The sequence below is a fragment of the Gorilla gorilla genome, chromosome 8 (assembly GCF_029281585.2).
Source record: "Gorilla gorilla gorilla isolate KB3781 chromosome 8, NHGRI_mGorGor1-v2.1_pri, whole genome shotgun sequence".
NCBI classification, from domain to species: Eukaryota; Metazoa; Chordata; class Mammalia; order Primates; family Hominidae; genus Gorilla; species Gorilla gorilla.
Window position 1 is genome coordinate 28,584,150 of NC_073232.2, and position 23,625 is coordinate 28,607,774.

At 34.5% G+C, this 23,625-nt stretch overlaps 1 protein-coding gene across 1 annotated transcript in view; it reads left to right on the top strand.

Annotated features, from left to right (window-relative positions):
* The window catches only part of MALRD1 (MAM and LDL receptor class A domain containing 1), a 689,301-nt gene that overhangs the window by 559,220 nt on the left and 106,456 nt on the right, over positions 1 to 23,625 (top strand). The window contains exons 35-36 of the mRNA XM_055354139.2: positions 4,412 to 4,537; positions 12,487 to 12,553. Of these exons, the coding sequence (XP_055210114.2) occupies positions 4,412 to 4,537; positions 12,487 to 12,553 (193 nt within the window). The remainder of the gene's footprint in view (positions 1 to 4,411; positions 4,538 to 12,486; positions 12,554 to 23,625) is intronic.

Below are 23,625 nucleotides of genomic sequence, written 5' to 3' on the forward strand. Positions count from 1 at the left end.
TAATTTTTGTATAAGGTGTAAGGAAGGGATCCAGTTTCAGCTTTCTACATATGGCTAGCCAGTTTTCCCAGCACCATTTATTAAATAGGGAATCCTTTCCCCATTTCTTGTTTTTGTCAGGTTTGTCAAAGATCAGATGGTTGTAGATGTGTGGTATTATTTCTGAGGGCTCTGTTCTGTTCCATTGATCTATATCTCTGTTTTGGTACCAGTACTATGCTGTTTTGGTTACTATAGCCTTGTAGTATAGTTTGAAGTCAGGTAGCATGATGCCTCCGGCTTTGTTGTTTTGGCTTAGGATTGTCTTGGCAATACGGGCCCTTTTTTGGTTTCATATTTTCTAACAGTATATGCTCACTTCGTGTCTGTATCCCATTTTAATGTTTCTCACAATATTTCAAACTTCTTCATGACTATCATATCTGCTATGGTGATCTGCGATCAGTGATCTTTGATGTTACTATTGTAATTGTTCTGCGGTGCCATGAACCATGCTAATATAAGATGGTAAATTTAATTGATAAATGTTGTGTATGTTCTGACTGCTCCACCAACCAGCCATTCCCCCATTTGTCTTTTCCTCTCCTTAGGTCTCCCCATTCCCTGAGGCTGAACAATATTGCAGTTTGGCCAGCTATAATAGCTTCTATGTATTCAAGTGAAAGGAGGAAATGCAGATCTCTGACTTTAAATCAAAAGCTAGAAATGATTATTAATGAGTAAGGCATGTTGAACACCAAGATAGGCTGTAAGCTGGGCCTCTTGCTCCAAACAGCCAAGTTGTGAATGTGAAGGAAAAATTCTTGAAGGCACTTAAAACACTACTCCAGTGAATACACAAATGATAGGAAAGCAAAACAGCCTTATTGTGGGTATGGAGAAAGTTTTGACATATGTCTGCTGAACCCTGGAACTCAGAGGAGCAGGGTTAGAAGACAAGAATAGATTGATACCACTATTATTTAGTGCTTTTGAAACCTATCCAGACTTTCTGACAAAATGGTGCAATGGGTTCATTATTTGACACATTCCCTCTGCTCCAGCCTAATCTAGGGCAAAGTTCTAACTATCTTTAATTCTATGAAGTCTGAGAGAGGTGAGGAAGCTTTGGAAGAAAAGCTGGAAGATAGCAGAGGTTGGTTTATGAAGTTGAAGGAAAGAAGCTATCACCATAACATGAAAGTACAGGATGAATCAGCAAATGCTGAGATGGAGAAGCTGTACCAAGTTATCTAGATCTAGCTAAAATCACTGATGAATGTGGCTGCACTGAACAACGGATTTTCAGTGTCAATGAAAGAGCCTTCTGTTGGAAGAAGATGCCACATAGGACTTCCACAGCTAGAGAGGAGAAGTCAATGCCTGGCTTAACTAAAAACTAAATATTTTCTAGTTATTATTTTTTTAGGCATTAGGCTGTTGCACATTTAATTGACTAAGGTATAGTGCAGACATAACATTTATATGCACTGGGAAACAAAACAATTTTTTGTGACTTGCATTAATGCAACATTGGCTTTATTATGGTTATCTGGAACTGAGCCTGCAATATTGCTGAGATATACCTGTGCATACTTCTTCATTTTTAATAAACATTATCTTTAAGATTTTGCTTTAAGAGTTTATTTTATAAGAGTTTGAAGATTATTATTTCCTAGTTTACTTGGTTTGCAATGTAATTTATCTTGTCTATGTATATGCTAAAATGATTTAAACATTTGGGAAAGCTGAAGATCAGTCTTCTTCTGAAACCCTAGACAATTTCTACCATTTGATTACAGATTTTTTTTTTTTTTTTTTAACAGAATCTTGCTCCATTCGCTGGCTGGAGTGCAGTGGCACGATCTTGGCTCACTGTAACCTCCACCTCCCAGGTTCAAGTGATTCTCCTTCCTCAGCCTCCCAAGTAGCTGGCACTACAGGCATGAGCCACCAATCCTGGCTATTTTTATTTTATTTTATTTTATTATTATTATTATTATGTTAGTAGGGAAGGGATTTCACCATGTTGGCCAGGCTGGTCTCAAGCTCCTGACCTCATGTGATCTGCCCACCTCGGCATTTCAAAGTGCTGGGATTACAGGCGTGAGCCACTGCGCCTGGACCAGCTTTGTTTTTCTTTCTTTTTTTTTTTTTTTTGGTTTATCTGTGCTACTTCCTTATCCAACCTCCCTAATCAAAAGCGACCTGCTGTACTCACTGAACCAATAGAAAACTTATTGATTTTCCATCTGTAGACTTTATTCCTACTTTACTATATGGCTTTTCTCTAGAAATATTAAAATTTAAAATATATTTCAATATTCTGGTCTTAACCTTCAGCCTTTATAGATCTCCGTATGCTAAAGGAATTTTCGTTTTTATAAATGCTTATCTACAACAATGCTTTGCCTACTAAGTTTGACCTTATGGAATTTCTTTTGTTATTATTTTGAGCTGTTTATCACTCCTGTATTGTTGTTCTCTTGTCATCACCATGTATGATTCTGGTCATTCATTTTTAAATTTCTCCCCTGAACTCTACATTCTCAGTTCTAAGACACTGTGTTACATGTGGTGGAAGCTCAATATTTTTTGCTGTGAATTGATATTCTAGCACCTTAGGAAGAATTGCTCAATAAAGAGTATTGCCTAAATTTTTCAGAGTCAGCATTTTCAGTCAATGGAGATACATATTCTTAAAAACACTATTTTTTTACGTCCAACTTTAAAATATATTTTAATGGGCCATTTTCAAAATTAATTGTGTCAATTACCTATGATAAGTAAAATAAATTATTTGTTCCAACTCATAATTATACTTGAAGAAAAAAATAATTTGTGAAAGAACTGGCAATATCTGTATAAGAACCATACATGGGGACATTTATTCTTGGGTCATTTAAATAATTTACTTTGAAAAGGTTGTAACTTCATTGTCTTTATTCATGTGCAAGGAATTTTTCAGACTAATCCTCTTTAAACTTTTAGTAGCAGGTTTGGAGTAAAATGTTCAAATGAGAAGTTGTATGTGATACCATTAAGTAAATCAGAGGAAAACAAAGCTGTTCTTGTTGAACCTGGGTTAAGTGCAAGACAGTTCTGACTATGTACTGCTGCCTTTGACATATTTCTGCTGAACCCTGGTACTCAGAGGAGAAGGGTTAGAAAACAAGTATAGGTCAATACCATTATTATTTAGTGCTTTTGAAATCTATCCAGACTTTCTGACAAAATGATGCAGTAGGTTCATGCTTTGACACATTCCCTCTGCTCCACACACATCACAGTGCTAGAGAGTAGAGTTATCCCATTAAACACTCTGAGAAACAAGATGATCATCACCACTGGCACAGACCAGAACCAGAGGAGAACCAGAAAAGGGATCAGGCCTGCAACCCAGCCTTCTTGGCTTCCAGGTCCTGAAGCAAGCAGGATAACAGAGGAACCATATTTCACACTGGGTGGCAGCCTGAAATGAGAAGTTCCCATTTAACTCTAACACATAAAACCAATGCCAACCATAGCCTCTTCTTTCTAGGAAGTTGTAATCCTAAAGAAAGGAAGAACATAATACAATTTTAGGATAATTATTTTAGGAAAACTGAGCTTCCTAATAGACAAATCAGATATAATTAAATTAATCAAGTTGTATACAGAAAGGTAAAGTGCTTTGCAAGACTAGGTAGCCATTGAACAGGCATCAGTGCTCTTGATGGGCATCAATAAGGACACTTTTCGAAACAACCGAAGTCTTATGAGTAGTAGCATCTCTATGCTATTGAAATGTTTGCCTATTGAAGTCAGATCAGTGTCTGCTTGCATTTCATGCAATGCATTTGATGATATGTGTAATACTACATAATGCATGTATTAGTCAGCACAGGCTGCCGTAAGAAAATAACACACACTGGATAGCTAAAACAACAGGAATTTGTTTTCTCCCACTTCTGGAGGCTAAAAGTCCAAGATCAACATGTAGGCAGGTTTGGTGTCTCCTAAGGCCTCTCTCCTTGGCTTACAGATGGCTGCCTTCTTGCTGTGTCGTCACGTAGCCTTTCCTGTATGTCAGTGCATCCCTGATGTCTCTCTCTTCTTATAACCTTTGTTACCTTCTTAAAGCTCCTGTCTGTAAATACAGTCCTATTGCGGGTTAGGGTTTCAAGATATGAAAGTTGAGGTGAGGATACAATTCAGTCCCTAAGAATGCACATCTGGGAAGTGATTTTTCAGGCAAATGTGGTTTTTCTTTCAGACATTTTTAAGTTAATCCATTTGAAATATTCTTCAAAAAGAACTGTGTTCTAAAATATCAGACTAGAAAAAATCAAGAGTAATATAATAAACTGTTTTATGTTATTTTGTTGTGAGAATTCACTGGGACAAAAAAAAATCATGCTGGCATCCCTGATCATTATTCTTTTTTTTGCAGCCAACAAAAGCTGTTCTAATGGAGCTCTGGTGTGTGCCTCCTCTAACAGCTGTATCCCAGCCCACCAGCGCTGTGATGGTTTTGCCAACTGCATGGATTTCCAGCTTGATGAGTCCAGCTGCTCAGGTACCCCATTTCCATTCAGATATTCTTGTGATATGAACCAGCAACTTAACCTGCAACACAATGGAAATATTAAAACTTGAGGTTCTAAATAATGGCAAGCATGGAATAATTGAATTTCTGTTCTTGGTTTGGGGGCAGAAATAATGTTGACATTAATTGCCACATGTCTAAAATATTATAAACATATAATGGGCTCATGCTAGTTCTACACAATGTTTGATGAGAAAATAAAAATCAAATATGTAATTTTAACACAATGTAATTTAAGATTATTAGCATTTAATAATCTCTCCTCTGAAAATTGCTTGGTTTCTGTAATAAGGAAACCCTATACAATCTAGTGCTATTATTTAATTTTTAAATTGTGGTCTTCCTTTGTCCACTTCTTTATAAGAGTTTTCTATTTGCATAATCTAGTTACTTATTTAATAGCAAATTTATTAAACCTTAGCTTGACTTCTAAACATTATTCTTTCTTCTGACCTTGGAACATTTATACAGCATAGGAACTGACAGTATATATCTGTCATTATACTTTTATCAAAACTGCTTTAAAATTTTCTAATTTATTGTAGCCCTTTGTTAACATCTCTCCTGAGTAGATGATTTTTTTTTATTTCACATGGATGATATATAAAATAACAGACCATTAAAAGTAATATCATTTTGTCCTAACTAAAGGATAATATAAATTAATGATAGAGATATATTCAGTGAAATTTCCTAAATAAGTTGGAAATATTTTATATCAAAACTAGTTAAGAAAATACTCTGTATCTTTCAAGAGAGGAGAACATTATGAGATATGTGGTGTAAGAATGATAATTGTAATCAAATCACATTGTGAAAAAGTCTTATTTTTTTATACTGCTGGAAGTGAGTACTCACACACCACTGCATTTTATGAGTACAAAAGCAAATGAAAAAGTGGCCAGATCTGGCCCCATAAAATGTGCAAAGATGGATACTCTTAGTCACTTTCTCTACACTCAGAATGCATGTACTTCAGATGAGATACCAGTATTATTTTCTTTTCAGAGAGTAAGAAAGCCATTACTGAATAGCTCCATTCTGTGACACTATTAAGACAGTATTTATGCCAGACCCAAACTTATTTACATAAAGACAAGATTATCTTCAGCATGGTCCTATAGGAGCACAAATATAATATTTTATAATCTGTTATCTTCTTTGATATAATCTACTTTTAAAAATAGGATAAGAAAAACAGAAGACTTGTCATTCATGCCCAGCCATAGACAATCTGTAGGTAGTACTATAGAACACATTTTTGTTGTCCGTCTCTTTTCATCACTCACCAGTCATGTTTACAGTTCACTTAGAAAGTGTAGGTCATGTTGACACAGATATTGGGTTAGAGTAAAATAAAGAACTAGTGAAATACAGTTTTCAGAAATAAAATCCCTATTATATTATGTTTTATCTATTTACATGTTGTATGCTTTTTGGCTTGTCAATCAAATATAATAAAGCCAAGCTTCTGTTTTTAAGATATCTTTAAGCCTGACCCACACTACAGATTTGTCAATGTACATTACACATTACTCTTTCTTTCCAACATTATATTCTTTTAAGGTCAGCATTTAATAGGCTTTTGTAAACCCAATCCTTACAGCATCCAATAATTCCCATAGTGGTCTCATCATGGTCACTATCTGGCCTCACCTACCTTGAGGTTTAAGTCATAAACAAGAACATTAAGCTCGGGCACTGTATAGATGTTGCAGGCTACATATATTTCAATGAATCCTGTTCATGCCTAACTTATATTATGAAAGTATATTATTTTCAAGTTTTTGTTGCTTTGCAACCAGAAATTATTGGCCAGCATTTGTCTGGCTAAATCTAAACTGAAAGTGTTTTTCTAGTCATTTGCAGTAGTAGAGGTTAATAAAGCTTATGCTAAGGTGAAACTATAATTATGATAATCATTCATTTGAAGGAGAATTAGGAAAGGACACAAAATATAAAATTGTAGGATGGACATTATAAATATAATACTATACATAATAAATATTGATAATGGTGGTGATTATGATGATGATGATGATACAGCTTAATAAAGTCTCAGAAGTATTTAAAAAACAAACCAAAACAAACACAAACACTTCTCAGGCAAGTACTATGGAGCTACTTCAAGTTTGTTTATTATTATTATTTTTATTTTTAATTAACACATCATAATTATATGTATTTATGAGGTACAATTTGACATTTCAGTGCATATATTTTGTATAATAATCAAATCAGGGTAGTTAGCTTATCCATCACCTCATACATTAATTATTTCTTTGTGGTAAGAACGTTGAAGAGCCTCTCTCCTAGCAGTTTTGTAATATACAATATCTTAATATTCACCCATTACCCTACTGTGCAATAGAACACCAAAACTTATTCCTTCTATCTAATAGTAACTTTGTACCCATTGGCCAACCTCTGCCTGTCCTTTTTCTCCTCTCTCCAGTCACTGGTAAGCACTGTTCTGTTCTCTGCTTCTGTGATATTAACTTTTGAGGTTTGATAGATTGTCCTGCAGTCCCTGTGCCAGGATTTCAAGATAAAGAGAATAATCTCTTCCCTCTGAGACTTGGTTTGTTGCACAAAATCTTCGGGTGGACTCCTAGGTGTATATATCTCTTCAAACTATGTGCAGATAATTGTGTATATGCATACTTATCTGGGACAGTACATAAATGCCACATGATTCAAAGGGGTTTGTATGCTCACAGCATCAAAAACTGCAAGCAGTTGTCGAAATTCTGAGATAAATAGCTAATCATTTGACATTTTTACTCTAACAGGCTTTGGAGTCAGAAGACCAGGGTTTAGTTCTAGTTCAGATGCTTCTTTGCTATTAACTCAAGTAAACTATATGAAAGGCCTCACTTTCCTCCTCTGCAAAAATGAGGATAATTATGGTATATAAGACACAATGTTATGAAGGACTAAGTGAGATAACACATGTAAAACTCTTAGGCCAGTCCCTGACACGTAGCAGGCCTTACGTAAATGGTAGTGGTGATGGTGATGGTGATTATAACCACAAAGGAAGAAAAGGAAGAGAAGAAGGAGAAGATGGAGAGAACAAGATCGAGGAAACTAGGTTTCATAGGCAATACAAATACTCCCCCCAGTATAGAAAGATGATTGAGAACAATTATTTAATACCTTATACACACCATTCATTAGTATAAAAATTCTAACAAATTTAATTTCACCTTCTTAGCAGTCCTATAAGAAAGTGATATCATACATATTTCTACATGAAGAATCTTAGAGTACCTAGCTCAAAGTCCCATAACTCTTAAATGACTGAGCCAGGTATCATCAGGGAACACCAGGACTCATGTGGTTATCAATCTTCCCAGCGAACTAGTATATAGCACCTGTCACTTCCCTAGTCTCTATGTACATTAAGGGGGAAAAATGAGGGCTTACTTGCAAATTATTTCTATTTGCGTTTAAAAGTTACTATTGTTTTTATATGCATGTTCCTGCTTTTCCAATGAGATGTATCAGAATGGGATTCAATGTGAAATACTCAGAATGATATTTCTGTGTAATCAGTTGTGAATTGTATTGGCCTCCAGACACATATTCGTAATAACCAACACAAAGGGGTACAAACCAGAGAGACATTGCTGTGGCTAAAGATTGGGAACCTCTGCTAATGGTAATATTATCCCATAGATTCCCAGTTCCCATATTGGGAATTATATCTACTTATCTCCTGGAAATACTCAGCCTCTTCACGGCTAATTAGCTATATCCATCTACTTCCCCATTTCATTTGCTCTCTCCTTAAAATTGTTTTGAGTAAATCAAAGCTGAAAATACTTTGTGCTGTTTCTTTCTGTATTATGGATAAAGAACCTGGGTCTAAAGTAGAAACTTATATAATCTTATCACAGAGATGAACTGTGAGTTTTCTGCCCTGTTAAACAACAGGATTCACCTCTGGTTCCAGTGAACATCTGTGTTCTTTGCACTGTACTCCACTATAGAGCATAAAAATGCATATTTAGATTCACACAGAATCATTCTGATGTAAAGCAAGCTTATGTTTCATTTTTTGTAATAAATTTAAATATGAATGACCCACCCAAAAATGGGCAGCTCTCCTGTACTGTTTGTTTTCTGATACTCTGCAGTCTCAGACACTCTTCTCATTTTTCAATAAAACAAAATCCATATTTGAGGAAGACTGAAATTATACCTAAGATCAAAAATAACCATAAAACAGCTTATCTAACAACATTTATACCAATTTATGCTTTATCATCTTGGTGGCTATTCTTCAGTCAAACCAGCAAATTCCGTATTTGTAAAGGAGAGCTTATGTTTGTTCTGTTCAGAGGAGCATGCCCCCCAGTCCTGAGATATGGAGCTCCTTACTCTCATCTTTGGCACCTTACTCCCCTGTTTTATGTAATTAGTTAAATAAGGAGGACTAAGGGAGGGCAAGATGGGAAATACATCCCCGGGAAAACAAATTGCTGATTTTTTTGAAACAAACAAAAAAAAAATGATGCCAGACTCAAGATATATTTCAGTTTTGATCGTATACTGCAACTTCCCTCCTTCCTTGCTTTCCTCTTTCTTAATGCCTGCTATCCCTTCTCTAGTGTGCAATGACTGCCTTTATTAGCCCATTCTCACACTGCTATAAAGACATACCTGAGACTGGGTAGTTTATTTACAAAAAAAAAGAGGTTTCATTGGCTCATGGTTCTGCAGGTTAGACAGGATTCTGCTTCTAAGCTGGCTTCAGGAAACTTACAATCATGATGGAAGACAAAGCAAGCACATATTCACTTGGCCGACAGGAGAGAGAGAGAGAACGGGAAGTGCTAAATACTTTCAAACAACCAGATCTCATGAGAACTCTATTATGAGACAGCACTAGGGGGATGGTGGTAACCTATTAGAAACCACTCCCATGATCCAGTCACCTCCCACTAGGCCCCACCTCTAACACTGGGGATCACAGTTTGACATAAGATTTGGATGGGGACACAGAACCAAACCTTATTACTGCTTAACAGGCTACTCACTCATTCCACCCTTTCCTTGTATGTTTTACTTCAATACGTATTGCTTTCATAAAATTTCTAGTTCTCTATTTTCTCACTATCCTTCATGATTATCATCATTTCTCTGTTCTAGTAAATGTTTTCTCTGTCTCTGCTAAGACTGGGCTTATCAAAGACAAGGAGCATATCTATGTACCAGAAGCAATGATCTCAAAATGACTTGAGGAAAAACCCTGAACAGTGGTGCTATCTAAAAGGCAGAGAAAAAAATCTGAAGAAAGACCACACATCTATATCTCTACTTCATATTAAATATTTCATCTGAGGTTCAGACCTGCAAATTCCAGTGCCCACAGGTCGGGTCACTTCCACTTCGATGCCCCTTATGCACTTGAAATATAACATTATCTTTTCCTTTAAAAATCTTAATTCTCCATAAATCCCCCTCAGTGAATGAAACCACCAACTAGCCAATGACCCAGCCAGCAGTGTGGACATTATTCTCGACTCTTCCAAATAGTCACCAAGATGTTTCAATCCTAATATTTAAATATCTCTTAAAAATTCAGCAACTTTCTACCCCCAACCCCACCCTAATCCTTTAGTTCAGGCAACCATTATATTTTTGCTAGTTTATTACAAAAAAAACTCTTTAACAGGGCTCCCAAATTTTAGTCTTGGTCTTTCTGTTGACTTGACACACTGCAGCCAGAATTCTAACACGTGAAACTTGGCACTTTCCTTCTTAAAATCTTGGCCCTGCTGGGCTGATGTGACCCAGAAGCTGTGTGTCTCTGAATTTTTTCTGCACTATCTTTGTATTATGAGCAATTCAACCAGTCTGGGCTGTCTTCAGTTCCTCAAACATGCAACACCCTCTTCTCTGGCCTCTGGGTCTTTATGCTCACCTTTACACATACACTACCACTACTGCCCAAATAAATGGCTGCTGATTCTCTCTGGAAAGCTTTTTCTTACTCCCCAAACGTGACCGAAGTGCTCTTCTTGGTGTTCCCATCACCCTTAGAACATCCATCCCAATAGAGTAATTTCATTCTGCATTTTAATGCCACACTCACATTTTTTTTTTCATCTGGAAGGACAGTAGGAGCAGGAACCATGGCTGTATATCTTTTAAAGTCAACATTTATTAAACTCATACTATGAACTGGTTGTTCTTCTAACAGTCTTACAACCCTATGAGATAGTTATTATTTGTTAACCTTGTTTACAGAAAGCAAACAGAGGCACAGAGAGATTAACTACCTTACCCAATACTACTCAGCTAATAAATTGAGCTGAGAAGAGCAAATGGGCTCCTGTGCCCTCAGTGTGAACAACTATACTAAGATGTCTATGTTATCATTATATTTCCAGTGCCCAGCCCAGTGCCAGACATTTTATAGGGACTCAGAATAAATTTGTTCAATTAAAATTAAAGACAGAGGAAATTTTAATCAAGTGTTGGAGTTAAAGTAACCCAACAAGGGAGGACTGGTATCCTGCAAGAAAGGTGTTGAATTATACCCCATAAATATGTACATTTGCAATGTGTTAAGTAAAACAAAAGGCCTAGGAGCAACTTGGGTCTTAACTGAATAGGGGAATTTACAGGCCTTAGTAGGTCAAGGTCTCATGAGGAAATAAGGAGGCAGTTCATATGAACACAACATCAGGAGCTAACTGTGCTAACCACTCTCACGGTAGTTACTCTATGAAGATATTTAGCTTCTTTTTAACCTATAAGTAAACCACCTTTGAAAATAAATGCTCTTGTTAAACTGGAACTAGAGAGTGACACAAGCAGTGAAATAGGAGGACAAGGGGCAAACTTGAGTTATACTGACATTGATCATGGATGCAGAGGTAGGATATCTGCATGCTCATAAGTGAGTGACTTATTAAAAAAGGCTTTTGCCTGCCATGACATGAGGACTGTTGTGTAGAACTAGAGAAATATTTCAGTAAACAAAACACTTTATTGTTATCACAAATATGTCTTGCAGACACATTCTAAATAAGTAGATGATACCCAATCCAGGGGAGAAGTTCTAGTGTTCTAAAGCACTGTGAGATGACTATAGTTAACAATAATATATCGTACAGTTTCAAATAGTTCCAAGGAGGATATTGAATGTTCTCAACACAAAGAAATGATAAATTTTTGAGATGATGGATATGCTAATTTCCCTGATCTGGTCACTATACACTATCTATATACATATAACTTTGTACTCCATAAATATGAAAAATTATTATATGTCAATTAATAAAAAGAGGTCTGATGCAATGGTTCGCACCTGTAATCCTAGCATTTTGGGAGGTCAAGGTGGGAGGATTGCTTGAGGCTAAGAGTTTAAGACCAGACTGGACAACAATGGCAAGATCCCATCTTTACAATAATTTAAAAATTAGGCAAGTGTAGTAGTGTGCCCCTGTGGCCCCAGCTATTCAAGGCTGAGGTGGGAGGATTGCTTGAGCCCAGGAGGTTGAGGCTGCAGTGAGCTGTGTTTATGCCACTCTATTCCAGCCTGAATGACAGAGCAAGACCCTGCCTCACAAAAAAAAAAAAAAGAGGGAGAGAGAAAGAAAAAATAGCAAAAAATAAATAAAATTTAAAAAATTAAACAAGTAAATAATTTTTTAAAAAGTCTTCTCTTTTTGTGGATTATTCAAGCATGCAAAGGGCATGAACACATTCAGGGCAGCAGGGGCCAGTGAACAAATTTGAAGAGAGTACAGGAAAGTAGCCTATGGGAATTCTTTTGCTTTTTGCAACTGGAAAGGAATTTACTCTCAGAGATTAGATTTAATGTAATGACAAATAGTGATATCTTCTTCTTCCTCCTAATACTATTTATAATTAACTGGTGTCTTTGTGATGCTTCTTTTTAGAATGTCCATTAAATTACTGCAGAAATGGTGGGACTTGTGTAGTGGAGAAAAATGGTCCTATGTGTCGGTAAGAAGCATTGTTTAATTTTTTTTTAAGATTTTTTGGAGCTGGCTTACTTATTTTTCTATAGGCTGATATAATACAGCATCAATCAGTCTGTGGTTAGTAAGGTAAAAATAGTTGATAATGGTACTATTTACATTTATTTGTCTGAATAAGGTAAAGGAATATGTGAGTGCATTTTAGAAAAATATCTCTTTATTATGATTGTGCATGTTTTTCAACATTTTATATGTGTAATATATAATTTTAATAATACTCACTATTCCTTGCATTTATTATTTCTATCAGGTTTTTAAAAGTTTTTTTCTGATATGAATATCTTTCTATTTCAGATAAACTTTGTGTCTGTATTTTCTCTTTTCATTTCAATGTTCTTATTTCTCTTTAACAAAGGATGAAATTAATTTATAAATAAAATCATTTGCTGGTTTATGCAGTGGGTATTTATAAGTAAAGTTAAGGTATAGATAAGAAATACATTTGCATACTCAAAGCAAGAGTAAACAAAAATAGGCGTTGTGATTTCTTTGGGGAAATATTTATATTGCATATCAAAGATGGCTTGATTTCTTCTCTCACCCTTTGGGGAATTGTGCAAAACAGTTTCAAAAACTCCAAAGGAAATGATGCATATTTCATTATATTTGTGTTTATGCCTTTATAATTTAGCAGACCAATGGATATATCACTTTCCTTATTAGAAAACTCATTGAAGGTTGCTATTCAAGTCATTACAAAACACACAAAGATATCTGAAAAACAATGATTAATAGTTGTTTGAGTCCTTATTTCTGTCTTAATCAACACACATAGTTTAGAAAAAGTAATTTATTCCTAAAAAATAAAAAATTCTACCAATTAAAACAATAACAAAAATTTTATGATGGACCATATTTAGACACTGCTTTAGTTTAACATTGTTGAAATGTAATTACTAATGAGTTTCTTGGAACTGTTTTCTCTTTCAATACTTTACATAATTTATTTCTCAACATGTCAACAAAATTATACTTTCCCCATATCAGTTTCCATGGAAATTAATTTATCAGAAACTATTACTTGATGGAAAGACAGGATACATAATATTAATTTCTAAAATCTCCTGAAAGAAGTTTGAATGATGACAAAAAGTTTATTAAATATCAGCTGAGTAGATAATATTATTTAATGTCAACTGCTTACAGTAAAGAGGTTGATTTTTGTCCGCTTTAATCCTGACAGTTAGGCCAGAAAACTCCCAGAAAGAGCAAGAAAAGAGCTTTACATTCTTGGCAACACTCTCGTGGTCTTAAATAAACTTGAAAAATTAAAATCCAGATGGTGAAGTCTTAAACTTCTCTCAAATGGGAGAACTCTAAGGTGAGGGAGATGAGACAGAGAATTGAGAGAAGAAAGGAAGTCAATGGAGAAAAATGTAGAAAGGAATTCACTGCTAAGAAAGTCAATCAGTTATCCTAAAGTATTATTTTTGATAGCAAATAATACTTTACAAATAGTGAAATAACTATAATGAACATCAATGCAAACAAATGTTGGAATTAGTGCTGTCTAGAATGTAGGTATGAAAAAATGACTTTTGAAACTTTGTCCATATTGTAATAGCTTAGCCATTTCATTCAAGTTTTTCTTTCTTTAAAATTATGTACTAAAAAAGTAATATATGTGGGTTGTCATGAGTCTTTTTAAAATATACAGTAGTATATCAGGCAAAAAGTAGAACTCTTGACACTCAAATCCTACACTGTAGTAGTAAGATTTGTATCCCTTTAGATATATTTTTCTTTACACAAGCACACATACACACACAATTTTAAATTCCTAGATCCGTTATATATTTTAACATTTATTTTAGGTTCAGGGTTTATTTTAGGTTCAAAATCTCCCATGACAAGTTTACTTTTGTAACAAACCTACACATGTAGTTTTATTTATCCAAAATTTATTGAGTTAAATATTTATTAAGTAAACTCATCATGGGGGATTTTGTACAGATTATTCCATCACCCAGGTACTAAGCCTAGTACTCATTTTTTATTTTGCCTGATCCTCTCTTTTCTTCCACCCTCCATGCTTCAATAGTCCCCAGTGTCTGTTGTTTCCCTTTGTGCATCCATGTGTTCTCATCATTTAGCTCACACTTATAAGTGAGAACATGTGGTGTTTGGTTTTCTGTTCCTGCGTTAGTTTGCTAAAGATAATGGCCTCTGGCTCCATCCATGTTCCTGCAAAGGACATGATCTAATTCTTTTTTTAAGGCTGCATAGTATTCCATGGTATATATGTACCACATTTCCTTTATCCAGTCTACCATCAATGGGCGTTTAGATTGATTCTACGTCATTGCTATTGTGAATAGTGCTGCAGTGAACATACGTATGGAGGTGCCTTTATGACAGTAAAACTTATATTCCTTTGGGTATATACCCAGTAATGGGATTGCAGAGTCCAATGGTAGTTCTGTTTTTAGCTCTTTGAGGAATCACCACACTGCTTTGACAATGGTTGAAGTAATTTACACTTTCACCAACAGTATATAAGTGTTCCTTTTTCTCCACAACCTTGCTAGCATCTGATATTTTTTGACTTTTTAATAATAGCCATTTTGACTGGTGTGAGATGGTATGTCACTATGGTTTTGACTTCCATTCCTCTAATGATCATTGATGTTGGGCTTTTTTTCATATGCTTATTGGCAGCATGTGTGTCTTCTTTCAAAAAATGTCTCTTCATGTCCTTTGCTCACTTTTCAATGGGGGTGTTTGTTTTCTTCTTGTAAATTTGAAACCCCTTATATTAAAAAGGCACTTTAACCTGGAATTTACAATAAAGTGATAATCTTTACTTTTCACCTTTTCGTCTTGGCAGTGTTTACAGTGGATTGCTCTTTCTCATTACCTGGTTGCTGGGATATCACTGCCCATGCCTGTCACTCTCCTTCACCCATTCTTTTTCTTTCCTGTTGTCTAAATATTGGGACGTTAGACGATGCTTGCAGTTTCTCTTCTGTTTGTCTACACTCGCTCACTCTCTAATCTTGTCTAGCCTTGGACCTGTGAATAAAATTTGTAGACTTCAAATACAGCTTACCAGCAGACCAGACTCCGCATTCTTAGATTTAACCACCGACACGACGCCAGATCTCATTCAGATTTTATTTGGATATCTCCTAGGCATCACGAATTTCACGTGTTCTAAAAGACCAGTTTTCTGGACAGGCCATGTTCTTCTATTTCTCCAAGCTTTGGATAAACTGATCCTTCTGTCTAGAACTTTCTCTTTGTTTAACCTATTTGCCCAGAGGATGCCTTTTCATCCTTTAGATCCAACATAGGTGACGTTTTTTTCTGGGAAGCCGATTCCAACCCAGCCAGGGAGGGTTGCTTTTTCCTCCTTCTGGCTCCTCTCCTCTTTTGCTTCCCTTTCCACAATATTTTATAAGTGTAAGTTTTACAAAACTACCTGTTGAAAATCAGCCCTAGCTATCTAAAAAAATGCATTTCCAGTAAAATTCTGTTCTTTATGATGATCAGAATTTGTTTTGACCAACTTTTTACTAGTTTTCATTTTTAAGGATACCTCCAACAATTATGGTCATTGAAAAAACATAAAATATGCTGACTTCTTACAAATTACACATGATATAAATTAATGAAACAGGAATGAAAAATGTTTAAAACTAACACAAAAGAGGAAAGAAAGGAATAAATAATAGCACAACAGATCAGTTGCTTTTCTGAAAGAAACATCTATTGTAAAGTGTAACATTATATACTGACATCATTGCATTGCAAGTTTTTCTAGCTATTAATTCTTATTTATCTTTTGCAAGAATTTATATTTCTGATCTGATAATTTGTTCAAGATATCAAAACTAAATTACTATCTGACAGATGTGACAACTTAAAAATGACATGGTTAATAAAAAGCATTTCATCCAAATAAAGGCCAGGTTTAGTGGCTCACCCTCACCCTCATAGTCTCAGTACTTTGGGAGACTGAGGCAGGAGGACTGCTTGAGCCTGGGAGGTAGAGGCTGCAATGAGTCGTGATCGTGCCAGACTGAGTGACAGAGTAAGTTCCTGTCTCAATAATAATAATAATAATAATAATAATAATATATTGTTTATATTTTGTGGCAGAAAAAGATTAATAATACAATCAAAGACCTTAAAGTATAAAATAGATTAGGATAAAATATGTCAAGAAGAGAAATCAAAGTATTAGTTTAAGGAGGAGAGGTACATTTAAAATTTTTTTTACTTATTTATTAACTTTTATTTTAGGTTCACAGGTACATGTGTAGGTTTGTTGTCTCAGAGGTGTGGTGTACAGATTATTTCATCACCCAGATAATAAGCGTAGTACCCAATAGGTAGTAGTTTTATCCTCACCCTCCTCCCACCCACCACTCTCAAGTAGGCCTCAGTGTTTGTTGTTCCCTTCTTTGTGTCCATGTATATTTGATGTTTAGCTCCCAATTAAAATGTCTAACTGTTAAAAACTTTTAGGTATTTTGTATTGAAAGATGACGCATATTCAATCACCATTGTAATTACATTTTCGATGTCTACATTTAAGAGAGTGATGTCAGTTTCATTTACAGTAACCTGGAAATTGTATCTTTTGCAATTGATTAATATTAACCTGAAAAACATTAATTTTGACGTAAAATTAAAGGGACTATGAAATTTTTCAAAAACTCCTTTGGAGAGTTCATGGGCAAAGATTTTGAAGACCATGGGCCAAGAAAATAAAGATCATGTCTTCAATACATTTTCATGATCCGTCCCTAATGTATAACTGACATTGCAAGAGTTATTTCAATACGTGCTCACAAAATAAATGATGAATGAATGTAATGTCCTGAAATTTCAAAGAAAAGCATCAATACATTGAAATATATTCTTGAAATGTATTGAAATATGAGAAAATGACCTCACCATAACCCAAACTACCATTCAAAAAAGAATTAGTGGGGGATTTTCTATGTATGCAACAATAAGTATTGAGTAAGCATATGATGTGTTCATCATACTAAAAAGAAATTACTCTCCAGTTTATAGGATAGAGAAACTACCAAAAAAAAAAAAAAAAGAAAGTCATCTATTAAAGAAATTCCATTTTACTACAGTGACAGAAGAGGGTGCTCTTAAATTAGGAATCTTTTAAACTATCTCAAATTTCATCAAATGAAGAGGCAAATGAAATTTTCATTCATACAAGGCCTTTGTTAAAAATAAAATTCAGTTAGAACACTTCCCCTCCCCACCCAAAAAACAACAAAGAAACATGGTGTAAAAAATAAATACATTAAGACCTTGAACTCCAATTCCAAGCTAAATTAAATATTATTTATAAAACATATAATTGGGGATATTTGAAAACAAATACATGCAACACTTTAATTTAAAATTTTAAAGTCTAAGTGTAAAAATATGTAAAAAAAAAATAAATAAAATAAAGTAGGAATCAATTCAACCCAAGGAAATAAATTGGCTGGATTAACTGAATTGCTTGAACCCAGGAAAAAATGAAATTGAAAAAGTAAAGATTAAATTATCATTTTCAAAGGATGATATATTCAAATGTAAATGTATTCAGAAATTTTTAACAAAGGTGCAAAAATAAGGAAATGGAAATGAGATAAAATAAGGAGAATCAAAGAGAAAGTAGTTAAAGTGGAAGAAAAAGAACATGCATATGATTGGAGTCCTTTAAGAGGAAAATAAAATAGTAGAACAGAACTAACATTTAAACTATAACTCAAGTAAACTTTTTTCAAAAAATGAAAAGAGACCTGAATTTACATGTTGAAAAAGTGAGCAAATACCTGAAATTTTAAACACAAAACCAAATACTGTAATGTATATCCTGGTAAAAATATTAAACTTTAAGATACGGAAAAAAATTTTTCGTGGCCTCTAGGAAAAGAACCAAATAACACAAGAGGACAAAGAATTTGGTTGGCATTAGACTTCTGAAAACAAAGAAACAAAGAAAACTCGTGATTGTCTCCAGAGTTGTGAAAAAGTCTTTGAAAAAATTTAACATCCATTCTTTATATTTTAAAAAGAGGCACTATGGAAAATGTAAATTGATGGATATTTTTAAAGTATGGTAAAGTCTATATTCCCTATTCCTAAATGTAGCACCTTCCTTAAGAGAAAACCATAAAAAGCCATTCCATTAAAATTAGAAACAAAGCAAGTATAACCACTAGTTTCACTGATATTTCATATTGTACTGGAGGTAGTCACCAATAAGAAAAAAAATTATTAAGAATCAGAAAAGAAGTTATCATGATAGTATACCTGGAAAACCCTAGAGAATTGATAAAAGTTAATTCAAACAATAAAAACAATTTACTAAGTAGGTTTGGAGGATATAAAATTAGTATTCTTAGATTAATAGTCTACATACATAGACAAAACTATTAAAAGGAAAAAATGAAAAACAAAACTCTATTCACATTGACAACAAAAAGAGAAAATATTAGAAATACGTTTAATAAAATAAAAGCAAATCTGTATAATAAAAACAATCCAGAAGAACTTAAACAAGTGGAAAAACATTTCCTTTCCTGGATAGTTGACTCAACATCATAAAGGTGTTACTTCTCCCTAGATAATTCTATAAGTTTAACACAACTCAACAAAAAGACCTACAAGGTTTTCATAGGGGTAAACAATTAGATATTGCATTCGTATGGAAAAATGAGTGGAACAATAGCTAGTAAAACACTGAAAAAAAAAAAAAAACCCAAGCTATGAGAATCTGAGTAGCTATGAGAAGCTATGAGAATATGAGTACTACTGAGCCTACCAATATCAATAGAATAAAGCTCTTATTATTAAACAGTATTATGCAGGCATTTGAATAGAAAATTTGACATTTCAGACTAGCAGAGTAGAAAGTTAAAAAATGTATCCAATTACATATGAAAATTTAGTAAATTATAAAGATGGCATCTCAAATTTCTGGACAAAGATGAACTTTTTGAAAGGGAGTATTGGGGAAACTAGTAAGTATTTGGAAAAAGATAAAATTAGAACCATACCTCACACTATATATACATAAAGATAATCTTCACTTAAATCAGAGTTCGAAGTGAAACCATACACACTATAGAAATAAGCAGTAAATTTCTTTATATTATGAATGTAGGAAAAAGCTTTTTTTCAATGACTCAAATGCAATTGCATTTGAAGACAGATAAAGTTAATTACATACAAATTTATTTTTAAAAACCGTTTTTAATGACAAAAAGTACCACCAAAAGCAATATCAAAAGATAAGTGGCAATCTGAGAGAAAATACTTATGTTGCATGTATCAGAAAAAGGACAAATATCCCTAATACACAAATAACTATTTTAATATACAGGGAAAGCCCAAATATCACAGAGAAGAAAGAGATAAAAAAATTCATTTTAAAATATAGAGAATGATGCTGGTATTTATCAGTGTTCTCCAGAGAACCAGAACCAATAGGATATGTATAGATATATAAGCAAAGATTTATGATGAGAATTGGCTCCTGTAGTTATGGAGGCTGGGAAATCCCACAACATGCCATCTGCAAATTGAAGAACCAGGAAATACAGTGATGTAATTCAGTCCCAGTTTGAAGAACTAAGAACCAGAGAAGCCAGTGCTTTAACTCCCAGTCCAAGGCTGTAGGCCTGAGAACTGGGGATGGCTGGTGTACATCCAAAATCCCAAGACTGACAACCAAGACCTCTGATGTCTAACAGCGGCAAGATGGTTGTCCCATCTCAAGAAGGAACCAGTTCCCCCTCCTTTCACCTTTTTATTCTATGTGGGCTCTCAGTAGGTTGCATGAAGCCTCCCCTCATTGGTGAAGGTGAATCTTTTTTACCCAGTCTACTGATTAAAATGCTAATCTCTTCTGGAAACATCCTCACAGACACACTCAGAAATAATATTTTACCAGGTATCTGGGCATCCCTCAGCTCAGTTAAAACATAAAATTAACCATCATAATGCATAAACATATGAAAAAAAGATTCATTTATTTAAAAAAGCAAATTAAAACAATGTTAAGATGTCATTTCTCACCTCTTGAATAAGCAACATATTCTGATAGTAAAGATATGAAGAAACATACACTTTGCTAATTGCTAATGTGAATTGGTGTAATTCTCATGGAGGTGAATTTGGTAATCTCTCACAAAACTACATATTCATTCACTTTGGGACCTAACAATTCCATTTATAGAATTGATTCTGTAGGCACCGTTCTAACACTGTGAAAATACATGTCCATAAGGCTACTCACTCTGTCGCTTTTATAATTTCAAAATATTGGAAACATCCTAAATGCCCATGGATGAATAATCTATTATATGATACACCCATATAATGGAATGCAAGGGAACATAGAACAGTTAAGAAGCATTCCTTGGGCCAGGTATAGAAAAGTTATTTTCTGGGGAAAGCTAAAGGTAAATGAAAAAAAATATAGTTATCACTGAAACTGTTCTACAGCTTTCTTTCATTTGACTCAAATTTTAAAATAACCTAAAAAGTGTGTTATTGTTGATAATTACATGTCATGTGTTTGACATGCCTATGGTCATGACATAAACCTGTGGAGCAGATAATAGTATGTGTAATTTAGCAGTTAAGATGAGGAGCATTTAGGCCGGTCATGGTGGCTCACACCTATAATCCCAGCACTTTGGGAGGTCAGGGCAGGTGGATCACTTGAGATCAGGAGTTCAAGACCAGCCTGGCCAACATAGTGAAACCCCATCTCTACTAAAAATACAAAAATTAGCCGGGGGTGATGGCACATGCCTGTAATTTTAGCTGCCCTGGAGGCTAAGGCAGGACAATCACCTGAACCTGGGAGGTGGAGGTTGAAGTGAGCTGAGATCGCACCACTGCACTCCACACTCCAGCCTGGGTGACGGAGGGAGACTATCTCAAAAAAGGAAAAAAAAAAAAAAAAAAGAAAGAAAGATCGGGAACATTTAGATGAGGCTGAGCACAGTGGCTCACACCTGTAATCCTAGCACTTCAGAGTCAGAAGTGGGAGGATTGCTTGAGCCCAGGCTGTAGTGAGCTATGATCGCAACACTGCACTTTAGTTTGTGTGACTGAACGAGAGCCTATTTTAAAAAGAGAGAGAGAGAGAGAGACATGAGACATGGTGAAATTAAGTACTTTTCCCAGAGACAAAAAATAAAACAGAGCTAGAGTCCAGATTCAAACCTAATTCTTTGGCCACGATCTATGCTCAACCCTTGTGGATGTTGCCTCTTTGGAGATCTGACTAGACGGCTTATGATTCTAGAGTTCCATGATACTATGAGGAAAAATTTGAATAAAATGCCTTAAAGGAAATCTAAAACTTACTTTATTTGCATTTGGCTGTTTCCTTTTCTTTAACACACTGTGCAGTTTTGTTCCTATGAAAATTCATATGGTTGCTTTTGCCTATTTTACGCTTTCCCACCTTGACTAACTGAAAAACTCCAGATTCATCCTTTACTTCCCAGTTAATGTAGAATATCCTCTCTAGAACATTCCCTGAACCCATAAGCATACAGATCATATCCTGTGTGCAGTGCAGTGTACAAAAAAGGAAAGAGATATGATTCTAAAAACAGGCAGACCCGGGTTTGGATATGAGCTCCACTGCTAACTAACTCCATGACTTAAAAAAATGACCTAACCTCTCTCTAAGGCCGAAGATGAAAATGGACATTTGCTTAAAACTCACCTTCTCTGCCATGATGAAGCTGTGAATTAAAAGGTACTGCACTTGCTGAAATATATCATTAATAGTTGTTTTCTTTACTGAAGAATGTTTTTTAAAAATTGTGTATCTAAGTGGGAGCCACTAGTAATCTGTTTGCCAATTGCATATTTAACATTAGCTAAATCATCTCCTTAGCAACCAACAATCATTCTTTACTAGAGGGAATACAGAAAAAATTATCAAAATTTAAGACCATTGCCTCCGCTGTTATTTTTTTCAAATATAACATAGTACTCAAGTGCTAAGGACTAACAAAAATCCTCATAATAACACTGGAATGTTTTGCAAAGAAAAATCATTCCAAAGTTTCAAAAAGTCAATTTAAAGTGGAGAATATTTAGATATATTTTAGGTAATAAGCTTAAGAGACCATGCAGGGTGGTGCATTATTTTCAAATCTAACTTATGGAAAAGACAATTTTGTAGAGAAACATTAATTACTAAAATTGGCCCAAGAATAGGCATAAAAGTTGAATACATTGGTGGACATAGGAGAAATCTAAAAGTCAAAACTGTAGTCTCTCCCTTCAAAAAATTTCAACGTTTTTTCTGTCAAAAAACTGAAGGCATTTTCCCTTAAAACCAAGATTTTTTTTTTTTTTTTAAGTCAGGGAGGTCTGCCAGGCCTTGGATTATTCTATTTGCTCACGGGGTTTTAGCCAAAGGTACAAGCCAAAATAAGTAGAAGCTAAACATATTGAAAAAGAATAAACAAATATTTTTGCAGATACTGACAGCCTAGGAAATCCACGCAAATCTACTGCAATACTATTAGATTGAAAACAGGGTTCAGCGAGATAGATGGACATAAGATAGATATAAAAGACTAGATGAATTTCCTTTTCACCAGTAGTATCAATAATTAAACTAGATAATTGGAAAAGGGCTCCATTCTGAAACAGCAGCAATTATTATAATATATAGGGGCCTATACTGAATAGTACATGCACATCACCCACATAAAGAGTGCTGAAAAGCACAAATGAAGGACCCTCACAGAAGACCTAAATAAATGGATAGAAAAAAAAAATGAACAAACCACTTTCTAGAGTTAGTGAGTTTCAATATTGCACAAATGACCGTTAGCCAATTAATTACATTGGCTAATTAAATCTAGTTAATAATTTAGATTTTTGTTTGATTTTGAAATAGGCAGATGGATTTTAATGTTCACTTAGAAAAATAAATAAAACTTAAAGCCAAAATTATGAAACGGTATTTACAATACTTGACAATACTGCTTGCTATAAAGTCATTGTAATAAATATTATGAAGCTGGAACAGGAATA